The sequence below is a fragment of the Polypterus senegalus genome, chromosome 18 (genome assembly GCF_016835505.1).
Source record: "Polypterus senegalus isolate Bchr_013 chromosome 18, ASM1683550v1, whole genome shotgun sequence".
Taxonomy (NCBI): domain Eukaryota; kingdom Metazoa; phylum Chordata; class Cladistia; order Polypteriformes; family Polypteridae; genus Polypterus; species Polypterus senegalus.
Window position 1 is genome coordinate 27,788,863 of NC_053171.1, and position 19,923 is coordinate 27,808,785.

The 19,923-nt window shown below is 43.5% G+C and overlaps 1 protein-coding gene across 4 annotated transcripts in view; it reads right to left on the reverse strand.

Moving 5' to 3' along the window:
• Window positions 1-3,687: 3,687 nt before the first annotated feature.
• Window positions 3,688-19,923, reverse strand: part of wdr25 (WD repeat domain 25) — a 179,276-nt gene continuing 163,040 nt past the window's right edge. For 3 of the 4 annotated variants that reach the window (XM_039742195.1, XM_039742194.1, XM_039742196.1), the window contains exons 5-7: window positions 17,665-17,835; window positions 13,239-13,379; window positions 3,688-7,759 (exon numbers count right to left, since the gene is read on the reverse strand). In XM_039742195.1, coding sequence (XP_039598129.1) covers window positions 7,538-7,759; window positions 13,239-13,379; window positions 17,665-17,835 — 534 coding nt within the window. In that variant the 3' untranslated portion in view covers window positions 3,688-7,537. Of the gene's footprint in view, window positions 7,760-11,249; window positions 12,745-13,238; window positions 13,380-17,664; window positions 17,836-19,923 lie in introns of those variants that run through there. The other variant, XM_039742197.1, reaches the window with a different exon arrangement.

Below are 19,923 nucleotides of genomic sequence, written 5' to 3' on the forward strand. Positions count from 1 at the left end.
CCTCCTCTGGTCCTCTAAGCGTCCCGCCGGGCTCCAGCCCCGGCCGAGGACCACACGGGATAAACCGGCATCGGGGCGCCGCCTGGCGGTGACCACGGGCCCCTACAGGGTAGGGCTTCCATGCCCTCGACCCGTGGCTCCCAACAGAACCAGGACGGACGCCCCCTCGCGGTCTGGAGGAGGCACAAGCCCTCCTCACGTCCTCCTGGGCGTCCCAGCCTGGCTCCAGCCCTGGCCGGGGACCACAATGGTTAATACGTGGAAATGCCAGCAGACAACAAACAGTCAGAGTTTGTACATGTAGGAGAAACAGTCCACTTTTGCCACAGACGTTTTATCTTTATTTGTTAACTTAAATCTGCTGGTGAACAGCTTCATTTTCAGTTTTAAAAGGATCTTCACAATACTGCACTGGTGCCTTTGAAACATAACTACACAACATACATTCAAATTGTGAATTATACAAAGAGTAAGTGAGCCGCTTGTGTAATTCACACACACACACAATGCAAGCAGCTGTAAAATGTGTTCATAGCTAAGAACAGATTGGAGCTCCTAAAGTACTGATGAATACCAAAAAGCACAAAAATGAAGAGTTTATGCACAGATCAGCCTCGCTCGTGTTTAATTAAGGAGGCCCATTATGCAGACACGAGGGCACTGCCATCCTCAAAGACTGGGGACAAATCGCAAATGTGAGGACTCGGTGGGAGCAAATGCTGATTCTGGAAGCAGTCCTGCTCCCCCCTCCAAAAAAGCTTAAACTTGGAAGATGTTTCTTTTTTGAACGTAACCAGAAAGCTGAGCACAAAACCCAAGCAGCAACTAAGTGCTGAATTGCTATGGACTCACGCAATGAAGAATTTGAGGTGGAAGATTTGCTCTGTGCAACTGCCAGTGGGAAGCCAAGAAGCCACAACGCCGAGCTCCTTTAGTCCACTGCACAGTCGGGGTCTCTGAACACTGCGAGCTGAGCGCTTTCCTGGTGCCATCCGTCGATCCTCTCTGTCTTGTCAGCCCCCTACTTTTCTGCATAGCATCGCAACTTCAGGTGGCTCAAACTTCAAAAAGTGAATATCCTCAAATGACCTGGTTAAGTTCAAAACTCTGTGGAGTGACTTCAAGAGAACCGTCCATGCACTGCCCACTCGCAAAATAAGAATGAACATTTGGGTAGGACGAATGGGCGGGCACTGCCAGATCTTGGAGTAATAAATTGGCATAGGGCCATTGAAAAGAGACTCCGCATCGGAGAACATCAAGAAAAGGGAGCCTCCACCACATGACCGCTGCGAGTTGTGGACACACACACACACACACACACGCCTGTTTTAAGTTAGATTTGGTTTTCATTAGAAGTTCATGTATTTAGTGTGGAAGGGAAATAACAATCTGGAATCCGCTTAATCCAATTTAGGGATGCAAGAGGCCTGGAGGCTGTCCCGGTCACTATAGGCACAAGGTGGGCCAGCTCTGGAGGGTCCATCACAGGGCTCTCACTGGACCAACGTGGAGTCAGCCATTTACTTAAAGTGCACCTCTCTGGGACCATGGAAGGAAAGCCAGAGTCCCCAGGAGGAAAACAACCACAGACAAAGAGAAGATGGAAACTGAATGTGGACAAAGACCAGCCCAGGATTTGAAGCAAGGACTCTGGGTCTATGAGGAAGCCCTGCTGCCCACTGTGCCACCATGCTGACCATAAAGGTAATAAACATTTAGAATTTCATATGTGTTACTTGTGTGATGTCAGGCCGGCGTACGTAGACTTTCTATATGTGTGTGTATCCACAGTCGTATTGGTGTAGTGATCTAAACCTCACCACACAATACAAAGCTTGGTTGTGGGTTCAGGATGTGACGGATGTTCGTTATCCTTTTTTCCATCATTGTGATTCACACAGAGATCACCACGCTCCAAAGCAGAACTGTGAGGTAATGATTTGGTTGTAGCCGAGCTTGATCTTTAAACTTTCCATTTCTCACAACTTTCTAGGCTTCTTTCTTTCATTGTGAAGCAGTTTGGTCAGGGCCATTGTGATGATCCAGGAGTGCAAGCAGAAAGACATTAAAAGAGGTGGCATGTGCAAAGTACAAGGGGTGGCAGCAGGAACAAAAAAAAATTAAAACTAGAATGATGGTTGGTGGAAAATATCAAATGACAGCTCGAGTGCCAGTCGTGCCACGTAAGGATCGGAGATGTTAGCTGTAGGCCTGCAAGTGTAAAATGAATTCTGTTGTGCCCCTCTTCTCTACAACGTCCAGAGTAACCAAAACGAGTGTCTGAATGCGTAGCCGAGCTTTTAGTCTACGGAGCATCACGTCAAGCAGAGGCGCCATTGTAGTCCTGTGAGGCTCAGAGCTTTAAGGGGTGTGTGACACGAAGAGACCTCGTGCTGAGCGCCGCTCCAGAAACACACAAATCTAAACCGTGTATCTGTCTACACGGACGTATCATACAGCAGGTACAGCTTCCCAAGTTCAGCTCTGGGGGTCCCACTGTGGCTGTGGGCTTTCATTCAAGCCAATTTCACAAATCAATGGTTCAGTCTTACAATCCCAATTCCAATGAAGCTGGGACGTTGTGTAAAATGTAAATAAAAACAGAATACAAGGGTTTGCAAATCCTTGTATTCTGTTTTTATTTACATTATACACAACATCCCAGCTTCATTTGAATTGGGGTTGTACTTTTAAATGTTCTGCTTAATTAGAGTTTTTCTTCTCTTATTTTGCATTCACAAATGTGTCGTCGTATATTTATTTACGTTAAGTAGAATTTTTGGAAGCATCTTTAAATGTTAACCTCCTTTTAGTTTGCCTTTTCTTGTGGAGTTTACTCCCCTCACTGTACCCAAACACTGCAGTACAGACACGGGTGCAAAAGACACCGAATACTAACAGGGAGCAGCCACCTCCGTATAAAATCCACGTGTGAGCTGATAAACAAGAAGAGGCTTAAATGACCAAAACACAAAAAGGCAAGAAGAAGAACAATAATTGATGTCACACACATAAATGCCCGCTACCTTCCTGTAAAGTTTGCAAAGCAATTTTGAAATTTCTGGATTGACACAAAAAATCCGAGAATTGGAACCAACAGCTTGTTTAATAAAGGCAGTCGTTCACCCTGAACACCTTTAAGGTGGTCTGCAGGGCTGGAGTCGAGGACCACTTAGTTAGCTTGTTATTACTAATTAGCACACAGATGAACGTAGCGTTGAAGTAGCGGCTCTGCTTTAACTCTCGGGGTCATCTTAAGCACTGAACTAAGGTGAATTGAAGTAGTTAATATGCTAAAAGAAAGTGTTTGAAAGTACAACAAAGAAAACACTCGTATGAATGTCTTCTACTAGAGCAGAATAAGAGAAGATAAAAAGGCAGGCTTAACAGTTCGATTGCTGAGCCCTAAGAGGGACCTTCTGACCTGGGAACCCCTGCAGCTGCTTATAGCCCACTTATCCCAGTAGAGGCCTTTGGGTGTGGGGGGTCAGGGCCACTCTTAAACCATCATGTTCACACCAGGAAGCTTGCCCAGGTCTTTCATTACGGCAGAAAAGAAGACCCAGTAAGCTGTAAAGACAATGAAAACACACAAATAAACTCTGGAAAACAGAAACATGAAGGGGAAATTTGTCTCCGACTAACTGGAGTTCCGCTTTTCTATCAGGTTGGTTTTTCCCAAGAAGATAATAAAGAGAGATGGCACACGCTAACTCACATTTTAAGTTGTGTAGATTGATGTGTGTGGTGACCCAGTACGGCAAAATAAAAAAGCATTTTACTACTAAAAGAAAGAATGTTGGTAAAACTGGTGACATTCTTTTGTTCTGGAATGAGGTCAGTTTCTGAAAACATGGCAGTGCCAATTAAGACTGAAAGGAACATCCAGAGGCAGAGCACAACTTTGAAATGTTAATCGACAGAATTCGCTTTGATCCTGGCTGCTGCACTTTTCACTTCCACTGCCTTCTCATTTTGAACAGAAGTTCCTGTCTGACTGCTTCACCCGTTGGTGCTGCGGAGATCTGCAGCACAAGAAACTGCGGCTATAACACGTGCATGGGCCACAAACCACAGAATGGAAAGGATGGCATTGAGCTGGTGCCAGCAGAAATGACAAGTAAATCTGCTCTGGTGGGGTGGGGTTGGGCACTGGGGTCCGGCAGCACCAAGGTCAGCTTAACAACATTTCATAGATGGAGCAGGTGTGCTTTATTTAAGGATGTCCTTGGTACTTTGTATTTCTTCCCGAGTTTGTCACTACTGACGCACACCAACAGTGATGACGATGGCTTTGGATTGCTTCAAGTAGCCATGGAGATGTCTGACGCTTCACTTTGTCTGTTGTGCCTTTTTAGTTCTTGAGCATGTTATCAGTAAGATATGTTCGTAGAAATGTTTAAATATTGATTAAATGGCACTTCTTGTGGAAAGTGAAGTATTGTATTGCTTATTTGAATTACATCCACAATTATATTAATCTTATTTATCTACATTACTTAAACTTTGGATCTAAGCTGACAAATTTACTAGAGACAGCAGGGAGGATCTGTTAGTCTGAGACTGGTGAGGAACCCAAGAAGGTCAGCGTATGCACAGGCACTGTGTGGTCCACCATCGACTCTCCAACCGCCTCTGCACAACTACCCACAGTACCCTTTGTAATTGACATTTATTAGCTTGGCAGACACTTTTATTACTTCTTAAACACATTGAGGGAAGCAGAATCTCAAATGGGCAGCTTGTTCTTCAAGCCAGGACCAGGAGTTGTGTTGCATACTCTTGTCCGATGCGGTCTGATCTTATGGATGTTGTATAGCGTGACTCTGCAAGACTAAGAGATCGTGTGGTCAGTGAAGGACAGCTGGGCATGTATCACCAAACTATGGTTGAGTACAGACTTGGCGACTGTTAGCATTAGTGAGCCAAACTGAACAGCGGTGGCGTGCCGAACAGACAGATGAGTTGGGATAACAAGAAGGTCCATCTTGACAGATTGAGCTGGAGATGGGTGTCCTACATCCAGGCTGCAATATCCATTACACAGGCCAAGATTGTAGTTGACGCTTTTGGGCTTCTGGAGGGAATGACAGGTACAGTTGTGTACTATCGGCAAATGGGGCAGGGCTCCAGGGCTGCTGTACAATGGCTGACCCTATGCTCTGACATCCAACGGTCATGTAAAAAGACTATTTCTCTTCTGCAATTAATAAAGTATATCGGATCAAAAAAAAAAAAACACATAGCATTGATAAGAGAAAGCACAGGACAAGATGTAGGGGCCTTGTGAGATTTATAACGAGAAGAGGAGAGGGCCCAGCACCGATCCTTGGGGACTGCCATGCTTGCCTGGTGTACCCTTGATACTTAGCAGTGATGCTAAGGTCACAGAGGGTGGCAAGGAAGATCTGTATGGATAGTTGACAGTGTCAAAGGCAGAGGAGGAATCTAGCCGGATGAGGAATGGTGACATGTTGGTAGCTGAGTCTAGCCAGCCATAATGCCTCAACAACAGTAAGTAGGGCCATCACAGTGGAATGGCCCCTCTTTGTAATCCACCACACTGTGAACTTTCAATTGCAAGTGGAGCCACAGCATCACAGGTACTTTGGCCTCCAACAGCACAGGGATGTCATCCAATTCTTAGTTGTATTTTCAAGTTAACACGAGTCCTTCAATACGTGTTTACATGTGTCCTCTAGAAAGTGCCTGGAATGGAAGTGGACTGAACAGTCTGAAAACTTGGGTACTTTACAGCAAGCACATCAGAGTCCGCAGGATCCCTGATGTCTCCACATCCCCGGTGACACATTTAGTGGTTGATCACGGTGCCACCTTCTGTCACAAGCATTCACAGCTCATTTTTAAACCCCTTGTCACCCTCGCTGTGCCTTTACCACCCACACAAGGCTGCCCTTTCAAATCCAGCTTTGCCTTCTCCTCCACCCCTAAGCGTCTGTAGTATTTACATCTAACCACATTGTCCTCTCTGTGACACATGGGCCGTGGAGCTCAAGCGCAAAACACCAGTATTAAAATTCCTTTACTATACACTGACAAGGTTCTTTACCTTACATTATGAGATAATAATGTTAAAGAAAATGAATTCCCTAAATGTGGAACATCAGAGTCAACCAATATGCTATAGAAGCTGGCAACAGCCTGTTCATTATAAGGGGATGCTTTCTGAATCCTCCGCTAATAGATTTGGGGGTCTTTTCATTCGCACACCATTTACCTAAAGGTATCCTGTTGTCTTTTCTCAAACCGCTCAAGGAAACCTGAACAATTTATTTCCGTCAGATTCAAATAGGGCTCTCCTTTGCAATCCCAAGCGTATGTAGAGTGTCACTGTTTACACGCACATGCAAGTTTATTTTTGTGTACAAAAGTACACCGCGGTTCTTACTGTTAAGTGTCCCAGACTAGTTACAATAGTATAATACCAAGAGCACACCGCTCATATACAACATCAAACCTTAAATACAACGTGCATCAATAAAAACATATTAAAAAGCAGACTCGGCTGTCAACAGGAGTAGCTCTTCAGTATCGGGTCAGGCAGGTGCCATTCGCCACTCGTGTGCTGCCAGGCCGAGGTGTTAGATAATCCAGTGCTGCATGTGATGTCCTGTACAGTAGAGAGCCCTCTTTGGTGCATTGTGGTCCAGTGCTGCGCGGTGTGGATGGACTCCACTGAGCTCCTGTAGAAGACACAAGTGAATATGGAGTACAGAACTAGGCTTAGCAAGCAGTGCTGGTTGGTGCCTTTGTTGTGTACTGACATTTTAGAAATGCTGCGGTCTGCCAGTCAGGACTTATGGTTTGGCCTCCTTAGGCTTAGTTTATTTTCTTTTTACTTCTTCTTTGTTTATTTTTAAAACTATTTCGCTCAACCAAGATGGCAGCACAGTCAGACACAGCAGCTTTGTGCTCTCCAGTCTGGCTGTTTGTCTGGTTTCGTTCTGATTGTCGAGTTGTCACACAAACCTCCTATGTAGCCATCGCAACGGCACTAAGAGCATGTGGGACACTGTGCAAAACAAGACCATCTGCTAGGAGATGGGGGGGCAAAGTAAACGGTAAACTCGCCTCAATAATCGAACATGTTGGTAAAGTAGTTATAGCAAAATCAACTTTTGCCCAATCGCACTTCAAGATTTATCCAGCAAGTTTCAGTTGTTAACTTTATTTGTGTAATCGTATGGAGTTTGACACCCCACCTGACTCAGTCAGACCAGTCCACAAGTCTGCCCACTGGCGCTCATCGACAAACCAAATTAGGTACCGAGTGCAAATCTCTGCCACATCTGACTCTCTCCTTGTCCAGCCATAGCACTAAAATGCAAGCTGGAGCAAGAAAACTTATTTTATTGCTTAAGAATCTATAAAACTGACATATTAAATAAGACGACTAGTTGGAAAAAATGCTAGCAGCCCACAAGGATTATTTGGCAAATGTCTGCATAGACCTTCCATCAGTGAGGCTATCCAAGCACCTTGTTTCCCATGATGATCTCCCAGCCAAGTGAAGTCAGTGCCAAATTGCAACTTCGCCACTCCAGTCACATGTGGCAGCAACAGATGGTAGGACGGGATGAAAGGTCACACACACACAGGCTTGTTTGTGGGCAGACAGAGTTCGGACCATTCTGGAAGTGGCATAGCTATAAAAGTATACTATGCCTTGGGAACTGCCGGTGGCGAACAGGGTGCCATCTGGTGAAAACTCGCAGCTCACAGCATAGCCTTCAACCTGCAAGAAACAACAACAAATGTGTCAGTGGACATCAAGGGAACTAGCTCTGTAGAGAAAGATGGGCACTTCATATCAGGGCACCAGATATACAGAACAGTAATCCGGTTTGTGGTGTGGGTTGGCATTCCTTCTCTACACTATTTTATGAACATGGAACCTGCTGTAAAAGTAGAAGATTTCATTCTTCTGAGTAGGGCACTCCAAACTAAACATGAAGCCCCTCGCACACAATTCCCAACCTATACATCCACTATAAATGGTGTTCTTTCTGTTGGAGGACTGGAGGTTCTTTCTGCCAGCTGCTCTTTTTACAGTCACAGCCTGAGTAATCTTTGATAAAACTGGCAGCGCATCTTTAGTGACTCACACCAAGCTCCCCTCTAAAATGATACAGTAGATTTCCTGGCCAGAATTTCATATTGTGACTGCTACTGGTTAGGAATTTGGACTTAAACACACACATACTGTACACACAGACACACAATACTGCGCAGAACGCCTCACCAAATGATTTGAACAGCTAGATTTCTAGGCTGTACACTTTTTATTTGCTGGTGGAAATATTACAAATAACAGAACTTAAGTTAACATTGCTAAAATAAAGCAAGTGACAAGAATTTCTTGTGTTTTCCAAAAACTTAGACATCATATGCGATGACAGGTTTGGTTCCCAGACATCTCCTTGAAACACCCCAGCCTTTCCACAAATTTGTTCAATTCTACCAATGGCACACCTCATTCGAACTAAGGCTACAGCCGCGCTACTCTGTTTTGGTTTAAAAATGCAGACGTTAATCTCTTTTTTTTTTTTTTGGCCTTTCCTCCACACTACACTGCTGATTTTTAACCCCCGAAATGCTTTTGCCTTTTGGAAACGCTCTCTAGAGCCATAGACAGTCCTGAAGTGCCAGCTCAGCACAGCAATGCAGACGGGTGAAAACATAGACTTTTAAAAATGCAAACTCTAATCGCGCTCTGATTGGTTTCTGTTTATTACATAGCTGTTCCCTGATTGGTTTCTGCTCATTATAACATCTCATTCACTGATTGGTTACCCTTCATGGATGTAGGCCATAATCGCATGTAGCAGACACAGAAGAGTTGCATTCCATGCTACTTGTTGTGCTGCTTGCCTGTGTGCGTCTAAATGGTGTTTTGTACAATCTGAACGCTGCACACCTGCACAAAAGGAACATTTACTGGTGCAACGCCTTTGCGATAAATCCCGTCAAGGATTTTTCTGCTGATAAAAGTATGCTCAATGTCGGCGAATGTCTACGTTATAAGCACTTTGGTTGTTTTATTGTGAACCAAGATACTGCTGTAGACCGTGTAACAATGCTAGTGTGGACAGGGATCGTTTCCATTTAAAAAAATAAATATATTTTATAGATAGATAAAGTCATATACGGAGCTGCTGGAAAGGCTGCCACTCGGATGCGGCACAAATGTAGTAGTGTCGATGCTGCCCAGGGTGATGTTTAGCCGAGCTCGCTGTGATAGCTAACTAAATGGGAGGACTGAAAGATAACTGCAGATACTGAGGTGTTTCAAGGAGAGGTTTGGACAGCACTACAGTGATACACTTGGGCACATTAAATCCTAACTTTGTATCTGCAAACAACTGCACACTAAAATGTCCAAGCTGTCATAAAGGAATCTGATGAAACTGGACAAACTAAAGACAGAACACAGAGGGGACAGAATCCAAAGAAACCTCTGCCACCTGATAAAGAGAACAGAATGGTCTCAATAAGCCGAGCGAAGGACCTTCTCCTCTTCTGGCAGAGACCATTGCCACCAAAAGAACACATCTTTGCTGAGCAAAGACATCTTAAAAGAAATGGTCATGTAGGGCATGTTGCAGCCAAGCAGTCCATCTCAAAGAGAGAGAGGAGTACAGGAAAGACCACCGAGTCCGAATTTGAAAGTTTAGGTTTACAAAGTCTAGTTGATGAGATGTACATTGATGCCTTTCTGCAGCATTTTGTGGACTGCACCCTGGTGTTTGTGTCATGGTTTGAAGGTGCTTTTTAGCCAATGGTATAAATGAATAAAATAGTGAATGCTGAGAAATATCATCCTGCTGTACCTTTGGAAGAATGACAAACTGGCAAAAACAGACTTTTATGGAACAATGGATGACATGAAATGTGCTGCAAACATAACTAGGACCTTCTTGGAGGAGAAGTCAGCAGGTGGAACTCTAATGGCGTTAGACTGGCCACCTCAGAGGCCCTGACCTCCGCATATGTGTGGGATCACTTGAATGGGGAAAAGAACGTAAAGCCAAAGTCAAAAGACGAGTTACGGCAAACGATGGACGACACTCGTAACGATTTACCACAGAACTAATTCTAAAAATGATATAGCAGGGCACTCCTGGGAATTGCATCAGTTTAGCATTCTAAGGGATGTCCCCTTGTTACTCTTTACTGTAGGGTGTCTGTTTATGTTAATTCTAATAATGTTACAGTAATTAGTGTTTCCACAAACAGATAAACAAGCGTTCAAATACTTTTTCTTAGGAGTTATTCACAACAGTACTGTATTTTTACAAATATTGCATGCTATTTAAACTTTATCCTTGTAAGTTGAAATGTACCTAATAATAGTAAACTAAATTATGGAAAAGCAGGCCCAAAGTCCGTGTGTGTTGCAGGTCAGACATGGCAACAAGCAGAGGGTCACTGCTCCGGTGGAAACGCTGTCTGGGGCGAGGGGCGCTGTGGAGACGTTTACCGAACAGTCCGTGTAATTTTGCTTGGGCTGTCGTACAGTGAGCTGTGATTGATGTTGAATCATTAGGTGTACACTGCAGTGGCGCTCAGGCCGTTCCGCACCACCTGATCAAGTGTAATGCTTACATTTATTAGGGGACACACCGTGCTCTAGACTTGGCCGTGTTTCGTTACTTTGCTTTCAAGAAGTCATTATTTTTCTTAGCAGATCAAATCCTCATTTCAGCTGACTCCAAACAGCTGAACACACTCACTCACCACCATTACTTCGCACAGCTCACCCACCGCCATGCTACAAGGCTGACAAGCTGACACTCAGGCAGGAAAACCCTGTAGACATGAAAGTATTCTCTTTCATCGACCTCTGGAAATCAGAATCGAGTGCCACCACTTCCACTTACTGTAGGTGTCCCATATTTGTGGTGTTCTCAAAATGGGCTTCCAATTTTAGTTTGTTCCTGCATTAGCTACATCATTGCCTCCTTCTTTAGCTATACAGAACACAAGACCCCAAAGCTGTCAACCCCTGATTAATTGTCTTATTAGCATTCCAGAATGGGTGAGCAGAAATTCAAATAAATTAAATAAGGAAAACGTAAAGACTCGAATTATTTATCTGTGGTAGAAAAAGTGAGGATCTTATGGAAAATATGGATCTGGCCTCGCTGGTCAAGTCAGATGTAAAGAGTCTACTGCGGCTACTAGAGTGAATTCAGAGCTACATCTTAAATCACTTATTAAACATATTAATAAGGCTGCGTTTATTCAATTAAAAATGTGATCTTTTATATTATTGCAAAATGCTGAAAAATTAGCATTAGCTGCCTTGATGATTGTAATGCACTCCTCTCAGGACCACCAAGGAAACGTATACTTCAGTTGCGGTTTGTTCACATTGTGGCAGCAGGAAAAGAGGAACGCGTTTTACCAAGATTAACATCACTAAACGGCTTCATTGTGTCTCTTACGATTTTATAATAATTGTCTTTAATGCTCTTGACAGTTTTGCATGCTACTTTATATCAGCAGGCCTTTAGATCTTCAAACAGCTTGCTCAATCTTCTCAAGGTGAAGCGGATTTTTACATTTTTTATATCCATATATGAAATGATTTATCAATTTGGCGAGTACTGCTGAACATTTAAAAAAACTGCTCCACACATTTATTAATCTGTCCGTTTCGTAATAGAAGTGGAAGAGATTAAAACTCTTAACACATACAGGTGATGATAGTATATTTTAAGCTCTTGTATTAATAATATTAAACAGCCCAATCAAATATTTCTCTCCCTTTTTTTTTTTTTTGTTACTTGTGTTACTCTTCACTTCTTTTTCCTTTTCATTTTATTTACAGTGTCCTCTGCCACTTGGCCAAAACACTCAGCAACAGGTTTGATGCTGGAAAGGCTGACGATACCTGCAGCTCTGAATCTGCCAGGGTTTTCCATTATAACTACACGTTGATAAAAGTGAACAGTTTGATCACATTTCAGAGCCTCGCCATGCCCAGATGGTGCTGGGCACTCTTTTACCCATGGAACTTCTCGAGGTAATTTTCTTTAGCATCCTGGCCAGCTCGACTGCTTGTTTGTTCTTTTCTTCTCTGGCCGTTTGAGTGTAAAAAATGCTATCAATTCAACAAGGACTTTCACCAATTGTACAATTAGAGATTTGGCATTTTTTTTCATTGTACCCCTTGCATAATTTTAAATTTTCTTCTCATATGTTTAAAGCGCTCTGAGCCATACTTGCATACTGTGCAAAAATGTACAATGTAAACGTTGTGTACATCAGGGAAGCGTGTTTTAGAGTAACACACAGCTATAAAACAATACAATTGGATGTATGATTTTGGGCAGTAGGGGTGCTAGGGTCCCGTCGGACACAGATTTGGAGTAGCGTCCCAGTCTAGTGCGGTCTTAGTCCAGCACATCATTGAAGTGGGTCTTGGCCTACGTTGACATTTACTAACCTCGCACAGCGTTTTGAGGACGAATATCGACCCACTGCTCCACATTCCTTGAATACAGGAGATGCACAACGACCAGTGTAATGGTGCACTGGGCTGTGAAGACACACACTTCTCTGTTGCCATGCTGCCTTAGCCTATAAGGATATCAAATAAGTACGTGAAATGTGGTGAATGATGGTATGCTGGGTCAAGAGTGCCCACTGCTTAAAAAGATGTCCTCATACTGCCTGACAAGCCACAAACTTGATCGTACAATGCTGGGTTTACTTCTGCAACAAAAAAAAAACACTGAAATAAGTTGCTTTATGGAAACAAGGAGTGATCTGCACTGTAAAATAAAGTTTAATTAAGGGAGAGGAGAAAGGCTTCTTTACAAAAGCACAGAGAGAGAATAAAGACCTTGAGCCCACGCATGGCTGCTCACAGAGCTGGAGGAGTGAGAGAAACGCTACGCCTCCACACACACTGCTCGAGTCATTTTGGCAGTATGCCTCTAACAAGAGACCCATGTAACCTATCATCACAGAGGGCAGAACGATGGCACTGACAGAGGCCTGTGGGGTGGGGTTAATCGCTCAGAAATAGCCAACGGGAGCAGAAACAACCAAAGAGTCGGGGAAGACCTTGATTTGCGTTGCTGCATTTTCACAGCTGCCTAAAGTCCCTAGTGAAGGCAAACAAGAATAAGAAGCTGAAACGTCTACTTTATGTCGGCAAAAGATTCCTCCATGTCAGATGGGTGCAGTGAAGCTGCAAGACTTACTTTGTGGCCTTCAAAGCGCTTTTTCTTGTTCATTTTGTATGGTCGTTGGGCTGAGAACAAAGCCACGTAGTTTCCATTAGTCTGTGCAGCAAAGACGTGATCTTTGGGGTGAAGAGTCAGGCTTGGGCAAGTATAGCGCTCCTGGGGAACAACAAGAGTGAGAGCCTGTGAGAAATGCACACATTCTAAATATCAAACAGCCATTTATGACATTTCTTAAACCTTTTTCAGAGATTATAATGTATGGATGATAAAGGTGGCAGAGGCCCATCAGTACATAACTCTAGCATGGTTAAGTGGATTAACAGGATAAGTGAAAGGCTATAAGGATACCACTTATTACAATTATCATATGCCGTCTAGTACCAAATGTCTTTTGAAAACAGGCTTAAAAAAGACAGGGGATTATGAAACATGCAGCTCTCATCTGTTCTCAAAGAAGTGAACTACAAAGGCAATTTTAGAAGCAACAAGAATATCCGTCCACTCCACCACGCGGCATACCCACACATGGCAGGCGCCATCTGATAACACATGTACAGTCCGAGTCCTTCTGTTTGTTATTCATATTCAAAGCTCGTTGAAGCCAAGGCAGCAAATATCAGGGCTGACCTCACAGGTGGGATATCCTGCCATGCTGTTTGGGTATTTATTTTGTACAGTATAGTTCTGTCTTTCATTCAAAACGACGACTGCATAATATTCTGATCTCAAGATTAAAACTGGTCCTCACAGCTGTCCTTTGTAGACTGCCATTAAATGTAAGAGGCAGTGTCTGGTTCCTGCTTTGCACCCAGTTGGTACAATAAATGGACAGACGGCATCACTGTCCACAGTAGAGTTAAACCGGGGTCCTCAATCACGGCCCTGGAGGGCTACAGTGGCTGCAGGTTTTTGCTCCAACCCAATTGCTTAATAAGACACACTTATTGCTCAAGTAAGACTTTTGCTTCACTTTAGTTGTCTCACTCGTTAAGATTTTGAACCCTTATTGCCTATTTTAGTCTTAAACAGCCATATTCTTGGTTTTTAAATTGCTCCTAATTAGCAATGAGATGCAAATGTCAAAAGAAACCAGCATTTCTCCTTTTAGCTGGTTACCACTTACACCTCTGTGTGTATTTATCATGCACTATTGGGTTTAATTAAATACCTGGAAGGAAAGTGAAGAAAAAAAAGTGAAGGACTGAGAAGTACTCCTCCATTTTAGCCTTCAAATCATTTGCATGATATCCTTAGAAAGGAAAAAAAATCTAGGATACGAGAATAACCTGACATGGCAGAGTACTAACAAGCCATGAAATTAAACTATTGGCAAGAATTGCTTTCTAATTAAGCAACCGGGTTGAAACAAAAACCTGCAGCTACTGTGGCCCTCCAGGACTGTAATTGAGGACCCCCAAGTTAAATGATGAGGACGAGGGTGTACTGCTATGTGGCCAATGTGCACACTCTCTTCCGGATTCCACGTCAGCCAGCTTCTTCACTTCCAACGCTGATATCAAAATGGACGAGTTGTGGTATTTTTCACTCGATCAGTTCAAGACGTGCCCAGAATAACCAAAACGACGTAAGCCGCATTATTCAAACATTGTGCCAAACCTCAGGAGCTAAAAGGAGAAGGGTTTCAAACGAAACCACAGTTACGAAGGTAAGATCTGCACATATTAAAAACTTGTGTCTACTATGGACTGACATGCAAAAAATATGTGATTAAATTAGGCTAAAACAATTTCAATAATTAGTCATTAAACTTTATTTATAGATGACTAAATATGTAAGTTTAATACCTAATAACATGAGTCTGCTGGACATCTTACCTTGCAAAAAAAGAAAATGCCAGCAAAACAGTGAATGCCAAACTGCTGCTTCATTTAGAGGGTCTCACATTTGTTTCCTCAGCTGGAGCATCTACTCTCCGAGAGAAACGTTTTCATCAAGTGCTAGGCTGACAACTGCTGGATTTTATCCTCCTCCTCCTCGCCCGGTGTGTCATCCTCCGTTAGTTTCTTTATCCTCTCCAACCACCCACCCCATCTTGAAAGTGGAACACACAAACAATGCAGGGAGCGCCCCCTTCTTCAGCTATCGCCGCCCTGTCTCAGACTGGGGTTCATGAAAAGTCTCTTTAGTAAAGCACCGACTCCAAACTCAGGAATGGGGACTAACTGTAAAGCTCTCTGCGGATAGCAACGATCCTTTAAGATTGGGTTTCCTCATCGGAGGGAAATGTATGAGAAACTAAGTACCTCGTTGTACTTTCTGGTGGGCTCAACATAAAGCTACACGACAAAGATCAGCTGTTGAGCTGTCTGTATGCTGAAACTTAAACGTCCTTTGCTCAGACATTCTCGCCACTAAACAAATATCACAACGGCAGTATGGACGATGGAAGTGACTGAGCTGCCTGCAATTTCACTGGCAACAGGTCAGCACTACGGTGTGCACAATGCCTATTAGTCCTTCCTGCCAAAATGTATATAAAAAGTGCTGTACCTCTCATAGTAAGAAGGGGAACCCATCCCTGCCACGTAGGCTTCACACATTTCCACTCACTCCATAGATTCTTCCTACTCATCCCCAAAGAGAGCTTTGCTCCCTGAAGTTTCCACAGTGTGGGCCTGAGTCCAAGCAACCAAACTTGGCAGCATTTACAAGATATTTACAATAGAACATTAGAAAAACGTGGACGAGAACAGGCCATTCAGCCCAACAAAGCTCACCAGTCCTATCCTCTTACATTGTAGTGATTTTCGAAGGTCCCTAAAGTCCTCCTGTCTACCACACTACTTGGTCACTTGTTCAATGTGTCTGTGGTTCTTTGTGTAAAGAAAAACTTCTGAATGTTTGTGTGAAATTTACCCTTAACAAGTTCCCAGCTGTGTTCTCATGTTCTTGATGAACTCATTTCAAAGTCACCATCTCGATCCACTGGACTGATTCCCTTCACAATTTTAAACACTTCAATCGTGTCACCTCTTTATCGTCGTTTTCTTACACTGTAAAGGCTCAGCTCTTTTAATCTTTCCTCATAACTCATCCCCTGTAGACCTGGAGTCAGCCTAGTCGCTCTTCTCTGGACTTTTTCTACAGTAGTGATATTATGTCCTTTTTGTAGCCTGGAGACCCAAACTGCACCCAGTACTCCAGATGAGGCCTCACCAGTGTGTTATAAAGGTTGAGCTGAACCTCCTGTGACTTGTACTCCACACATCAAGGCGCTATATAACCTGATGTTCTGCTTGCCTTCTTAATGGCTTCTGAACGCTGTCTGCCAGTTGACAGTCCACTGTGACTCCTAAATCCTTCTAATGAGGTGTACTTTCAATATTTTCAGTTAGGTACACAATGGCCTTCTGTAATGATACAATGTCCGCTGTTGTTCCCTGTAATGTTTACTTCCAGCTGTACAATGAAAACCAGCACTGCTATAGAAATCGAGCTGAAATTCCTGTAGCCTGGGCAATCTCCAATACCGCTGTCCTCTTCAAGGGTCCCGATATCTCAAGTGCTGTATAACACCTTTAACTCGCTGTTGACTCCGCTCTCACTATTTCTTCATCAAAATGATAGTAATTCTGTGTATCCATCTGCTCCACTAGTGACCCCTGACTACTGCACCATGGCATGAGAACTCCTTTTAGCAATCGATTTTTAACAGCTGTTGTTTTTCTAGTTGACTTGTGTCATAGGCTGGGATCGTGAGATACCAGCAGAAAAAAGTAGGTTAAGGACCAGTGTCCTGTCAGCCGCTTCATAAAGTAATTTAGTGTGTCAGCACTCTGGCTTTCTATTTTATTCTTATTAGGCACACTTTCACTTAAGAACCCAGCACCCTACACAATAATTACAACTACAGTGTGAAAAAAAGCTAAGCAACAGAAGCACAAATCAATGTTGAAACATCGTGCATTACACACAAAGAGAATTTGAAGTTTATGTGTTTTTTTTGTCAATATGTCACAAGCAAGGATTTCAAAGCCCCTCTCTGCTTCAAATAAAGCTGGCCACCCCTTTAATTCTGAATCATCGAGTGAATAAACTGAGAACTGCAGGGACACCAAATATTAACAGAAGACAATCTGAGATATGGTGAGTGTACCCTGCCTGCCACATAAGGCCATCAACAACACTTTTTTTCTTGTATCGCCCCCCCCAAAATCACACAAAAGAATGGGCTTTATTAGGCCCTGTTTCATGACAGCCCCCCAGCCTTGACTCCCTAAGAAGGCAAGAAAAAAAATCCTAATTAAAAAATACGCTTGTAAGGAAAAAAGGAAGAAATCAATTCAGGGAGACCCCCTCGCAGTTAGGATGGGCAGGCAATGGGTGTCAAAAAAAATGGGGTAAATAGAACAGACAAAACTGAACACAAGTAATCCTCTTCACAAAGCCTTGTGGTCCGGTCCATCAGTCAGGCACTCACCTGGTAAATCTGATTGGAGATTTTGGCAGCTGTCTGAAAATCCCACGCAATTAATGTTCGGTCAGCAGAGTCCCTGCTCACACAGTCCGAGCTGGTCACAAACTCTTGACCCTCTGGGAGAAACTGGATGGCCAGTGTTTGCTGTATCCTAGCCTTGTAGGACCGTATGACCTATAGCAGCAGAGAAGGCAAGAGTTGCAAATAAATCACACAAGGAGGACTGGGACACTGCTGACCTGGTGATCATGGTGGTCTCAGCACTCAAGAACTTGTCAGTGAGAGGCATACAAGACAATACAGAACTGGCACTGGAATGGGCCGTAGCTCTCAGGGCGCAGGCAGTGTGGCATAGTGCAGCTGTGGAGTTCAAAGCCCGCCACTGACACTGTGTGACCATGAACGTCACGTATATCTGAAAATAAAAGAAGTGTAGCCAAGTGTATCTCAAATGTTGTTAGCCACCTTCGATGAAAGTGTCGGCCAAATTAGTAAATGCAAGAAACCCTGAACTGGACAAGCAGGTTAAAAACGGGGCAGAAAATGGCGTTCCATCCAATCGAGTCAAACTTAATAAACCGAAACTCAACTCCCACCCGAGAGAAAAAGAGGAGAGCCAACAACCAGAGAGAATCTTTAAAAACTTGAAAAGCAGGAAGGAAGGAAGGAAGAGTATCCTTTTCCCTGATACAGATGCTTGTTATAAAATGTTATTGATTAGATCCTGCCATGTTTTTAAAATATTTTGAGCAGATTCTCTGGGTGAGAATTTGAGTTTTTACAATTTCAAATAACATCGGACATCAGTTACCCACTGACTTGAAACTGGTGTGGTGAGGTGAGGTGGGATCGGTAAGTCTGTGTGCTAGTAGTGAGGTGAAGGCAGCTACGATTTCTTTGTCCTTCTCCACTTTAAGACCACCAGACATGGCAGTTAATGGGCTATGAGAGATTAGGACACCGAGGCTATCTGGGAGGCATTTAAAGGTTGTTGTCCAGAATGTTGTTAATCTGGTGCTCTCTGAGTCTTCAAGAAAATAGATGTTGATGCTGATGTGCTTCATCTGCTCTGTTTTGGTGATTCAAAATATTGTGAAACAGCAATGAAAAAAACAACAACAAAATCTTCACAAGATACAGTGGGTACGGAAAGTATTCAGACCCCCTTCAACTTTTCACTCTTTGTTATATTGCAGCCATTTGCTAAAATCATTTAAATTAATTTTTTTCCTCATTAATGTACACACACATATTGACAGACAAAAAAAAGAATTTTTCAAATTGTTGCAGATTTATTAAAAAAGAAAAACTGAAATATCACATGGTCCTAAGTATTCAGACCCTTTGCTCAGTATTTATTAGAAGCACCCTTTTGAGCTAATACAGCCATGAGTCTTCTTGGGAAAGATGCAACAAGTTTTTCACACCTGGATTTGGGGATCCTCTCCAGTTCTGTCAGGTTGGATGGTAAACATTGGTGGACAGCCATTTTTAGTTCTCTCCAGAGATGCTCAATTGGGTTTAAGTCAGGGCTCTGGCTGGGCCATTCAAGAACAGTCACAGAGTTGTTGTGAAGCCACTCCTTCATTATTTTAGCTGTGTGCTTAGGGTCATTGTCTTGTTGGAAGGTAAACCTTCAGCCCAGTCTGAGGTCCTTAGCACTCTGGAGAAGGTTTTTGTCCAGGATATCCCTGTACTTGGCGCATTCGTCTTTCCCTGATTGCAACCAGTCGTCCTGTCCCTGCAGCTGAAAACACCCCACAGCATGATGCTGCCACCGCCATGCTTCACTGTGGGGACTGTATTGGACAAGTGATGAGCAGTGCCTGGTTGTCTCCACACATACTACTTAGAATTAAGGCCAAAAAGTTCTCTCTTGGTCTCATCAGACCAGAGAATCTTCAGGTGTCTTTTAGCAAACTCCATGCGGGCTGTCATGTGTCTTGCACTGAGGAGAGGCTTCCAACAGGCCACTCTGCCATAAAGCCCTGACTGGTGGAGGGCTGCAGTGATGGTTGACTTTCTACAACTTTCTCCCATCTCCTGACTGCATCTCTGGAGCTCAGCCAAAGTGATCTTTGGGTGGTTCTTTACCTCTCTCACCAAGGCTCTTCTCCCCCGGTAGCTCAGCTTGGCCGGACGGCCAGCTCTAGGAAGGGTTCTGGTCGTCCCAAACGTCTTCCATTTAAGGATTATGGAGGCCACTGTGCTCTTGGGAACCTTAAGTGCAGCAGAAATTTTTTTGTAACCTTGGCCAGATTT